This window comes from Trachemys scripta, chromosome 16 (genome assembly GCF_013100865.1).
Source record: "Trachemys scripta elegans isolate TJP31775 chromosome 16, CAS_Tse_1.0, whole genome shotgun sequence".
Classification (NCBI taxonomy): domain Eukaryota; kingdom Metazoa; phylum Chordata; order Testudines; family Emydidae; genus Trachemys; species Trachemys scripta.
Window position 1 is genome coordinate 10,618,659 of NC_048313.1, and position 3,026 is coordinate 10,621,684.

The window sequence follows — 3,026 nt, forward strand, 5'->3', positions numbered from 1 at the left end:
CAGCATTTTCAGCCAAGCCTGGTTGAGATCCTACTTTCATAAAGCAAATCCGCTATCCATTGACTTCCTAGGTGCGGGGTGTCTTCTCTGCACCCCAAATATAGCAGAGCAATCCTTCGAAGTGAGGTCTATGCCCCCCCCCCCCCCCGACCGCCCCACTGTTTTTCTCTTCCTCTTCATTTCTTTCTGAAGTTCTCACAATCCTTCCTTTGCATTCAGTTCAGACTGGTGGTAGGAGGCCCACTGTGGACCAGCGTTACAGATTAAACATCTCTTGTCTGACAAAACATGGTTTTCACCTTCGCTGGACACAGACTCAAAGAACACATTTTCAGTGGGGAGGAGGGATAGCTCAGTGGTTTGAGCATTGGCCTGCTAAACCCAGGGTTATGAGTTCAATCCTTGAGGGGGCCATTTAGGGATCTGGGGCAAAAATCTGTCTGGGGATTGGTCCTTCTTTGAGCAGGGGGTTGGACTAGATACCTCCTGAAGTCCCTTCTAACCCTGATATTCTATAACAACATCCATACAGTTGTTTTGCAATGACTTTGATGACCAGTGTGGCACTGGCTTTTGAGACCCCCCATAATGCTGTTTGGGGAACTAGAACGTACATACCAGCCTCAGGATTCCTGCACCCCTGTCTGTACCCCGTGCCGGCTGGTCGCACAGAGCAAACGCCCAGACTGTGCCTCTGAAGTGACCCTGGCAGGCGTCACTTTCTGGACCGGTTCCAGAATTCTCGCCTGGGCGTGCTGGGTGCAGCGCGTTGCACAAGACTCCAAATAGCATTAAAGAACGAAAACAATAATGCCACTATCTGAGGGCGTTGTCTGTGTGTGTACTAAACTCAGTGCAAGAAGAGTATAAAAGTGTCTGATCTCTGCACTGGCTTCACCACACCTGACTGATCATCTCCTCTTCTGATCTCCGAGACTCGGGTAAGTCTGTTTACGATAAGTAGCCTTATTATTTATTTATTTGAACCACACCCTGGCTTTTCTAACCAACTGCCTTGTATAGCGCTTTATAAACAGGGGACACTGCCGGGCTGCTTCAGGGAGATCACGAAGCAGGATCCCCCCCACTGACGCAGGGGTAGGAAATGCTGCTGGAAGTACAGGATAGTCTCCAAGGCACACGGAGAGGGCTTTAGATTCTGTGTTTGAACATCGTGTGGGGGGGGGGGGAGACGCAGGGCTCATGGGAAAGGTAAGGGAACATCCAAATGCCTGCTTTCTGCAGGAAAAGCTGCCTTCATGGGTACGCTGCTGGACTAATGCTGAGGAGAGCTGGGGTTAATTCCCACTCTGCCATAGTTTCCCTGAGTGATCATAATCACTCTGTGTCTCAATTCCCCATCTGTGAAATGGGATCAATAATCCCCTCTTAGAGGCAGGGACCGTCTATGCACAGCACTCTCCGAGCTATTCGAAAACCAGTAATAACATAATACTGTTCTTGGTACCTTCCGCAGACTGGACAAGCGTTGATCAAGGCGGACCGAGACAGAAGGGAGCATTCATTCGTGTATTCTATAGTGTAACAGTTTCTTAGATAACTGTCTTCCTGTTTCAGGTTCCCTAGACACTCAGCAAGATGACAAGCAAACTGCCTACCAGCAAACTGGAAGCAGCCTTGAATGATATTATCGATGTGTACCACGAGTACTCTGAAAAAAGGCCCAACTCGGATGATTTCCTGCAGAAGCATGAGTTCAAGCAGCTGCTAAAACAGCATGCCAAGTCATTTCTGGCGTGCACTATCCCGGTAAGCAGAGACATGGTACTGTCTGTGGGAGGTGTTGGGAGTCTCCACGATGGTGCTTTACGCCCCTGGGGATCTGGCCTATCCTTTTCCTTCGCTTTACTTCTCTGGGAGACATTCACCACATTAGTGCCCTGAGAGTCAAGTAGGGGAGTAGAAGTTCATCTGAAAGTAAATGCTATTGAGCGTGGATTTATGCTGCTTTAACCCACCGTTTGCTCCACTAGTGTGGAGAAGAACACTCGGTCGATAAACATCCAGAGACCAAGAGAGCCTGGACTTTATTCTGGACCTTCTCTCTTCCTGTCTTAGGCAAATGCCTAGATGGAAAAGCAGGCACAGCTAGTAAGGACCAAAGAAATGGTTGAGTAGACTCAGAGAGATGAATGGGGATTTCATGGTACACATGGAGGGTTTTCTCGAAGCACTTTCACTTTTATATTTTCGCTGTCAGTGATTAGCAGTCAGCTATCTCCCCCTGGGAGCCAGGTGTCTAGCAGCCCTTTGGAGCTTTCAAATCTCTCCCCAAATCCAGAAGTCGCAGAATAGTATTTTGCTGTTAAAAGTTGCAAGGAGGGTTCATTCTTCCTTTGACTCTTCCTTCTTTTGCAGCGCGGGAAGACAGAGGACGAATACATAGAAGACCTGTTTAAGAAGGCCGACAAAAACAAAAATGGACAACTCCATTTCGAAGAGTTCGTTACCACGCTGGCAAAATTGGCCATACATGCTCATGATCTCTCACACGGGGATTGTGATGAAGGGTCTGGGAAGCCGGGTGATGGGCATGGGCATGGGCATGGGCATGGCCCCAATTAACTTGGGCATGAGCATAATTCTGGCCCCGCTGCTGGAAGCTCCTCTGGGCACGGGTATCATGGCTGTGGCACTAACCCCAGCGATGACCCTAACCACCGAAGTCAGGGAGACCCTTTGAGTTAAAACAAGACGAGATTTTGCAAATATCGAATGTAACCAGAGAATCTTTGCCTGTTTGGGCTGATAATGTAGCAATAAAACTTGCCTCTAACGCAATCCCTTGTGTCTGTTTGCTGTGTGCTTCAATCTCCTGACAATGGTGTAACCTGCTGGGACTTGTGTGCTAATCACGGCGTGTAAAGGGGGGTGGGAGAGGAAGAGTGGCCCGGTGGATAAGATACAAGCAGAGTCAGGAAGTCTGGTCTCTATTCCCAGCACAGGACGGGGAGACAGGACTCCTTGGTTGTGCTCTCACATTTGCCATTGACTTGGCGTAAATG

The 3,026-nt window shown here is 48.9% G+C and overlaps 1 protein-coding gene across 1 annotated transcript; it reads left to right on the top strand.

Annotated features, from left to right (window-relative positions):
* Nucleotides 1-740: 740 nt before the first annotated feature.
* S100A7 (S100 calcium binding protein A7) lies at nucleotides 741-2,802 on the top strand. The gene is made up of 3 exons (XM_034792414.1): nucleotides 741-941; nucleotides 1,579-1,770; nucleotides 2,380-2,802. Exons 2-3 carry the CDS (start codon nucleotides 1,600-1,602, stop codon nucleotides 2,584-2,586), a joined length of 378 nt encoding a protein of 125 aa, XP_034648305.1. The 5' UTR covers nucleotides 741-941; nucleotides 1,579-1,599; the 3' UTR covers nucleotides 2,587-2,802.
* The last annotated feature ends 224 nt before the right edge of the window (nucleotides 2,803-3,026 follow it).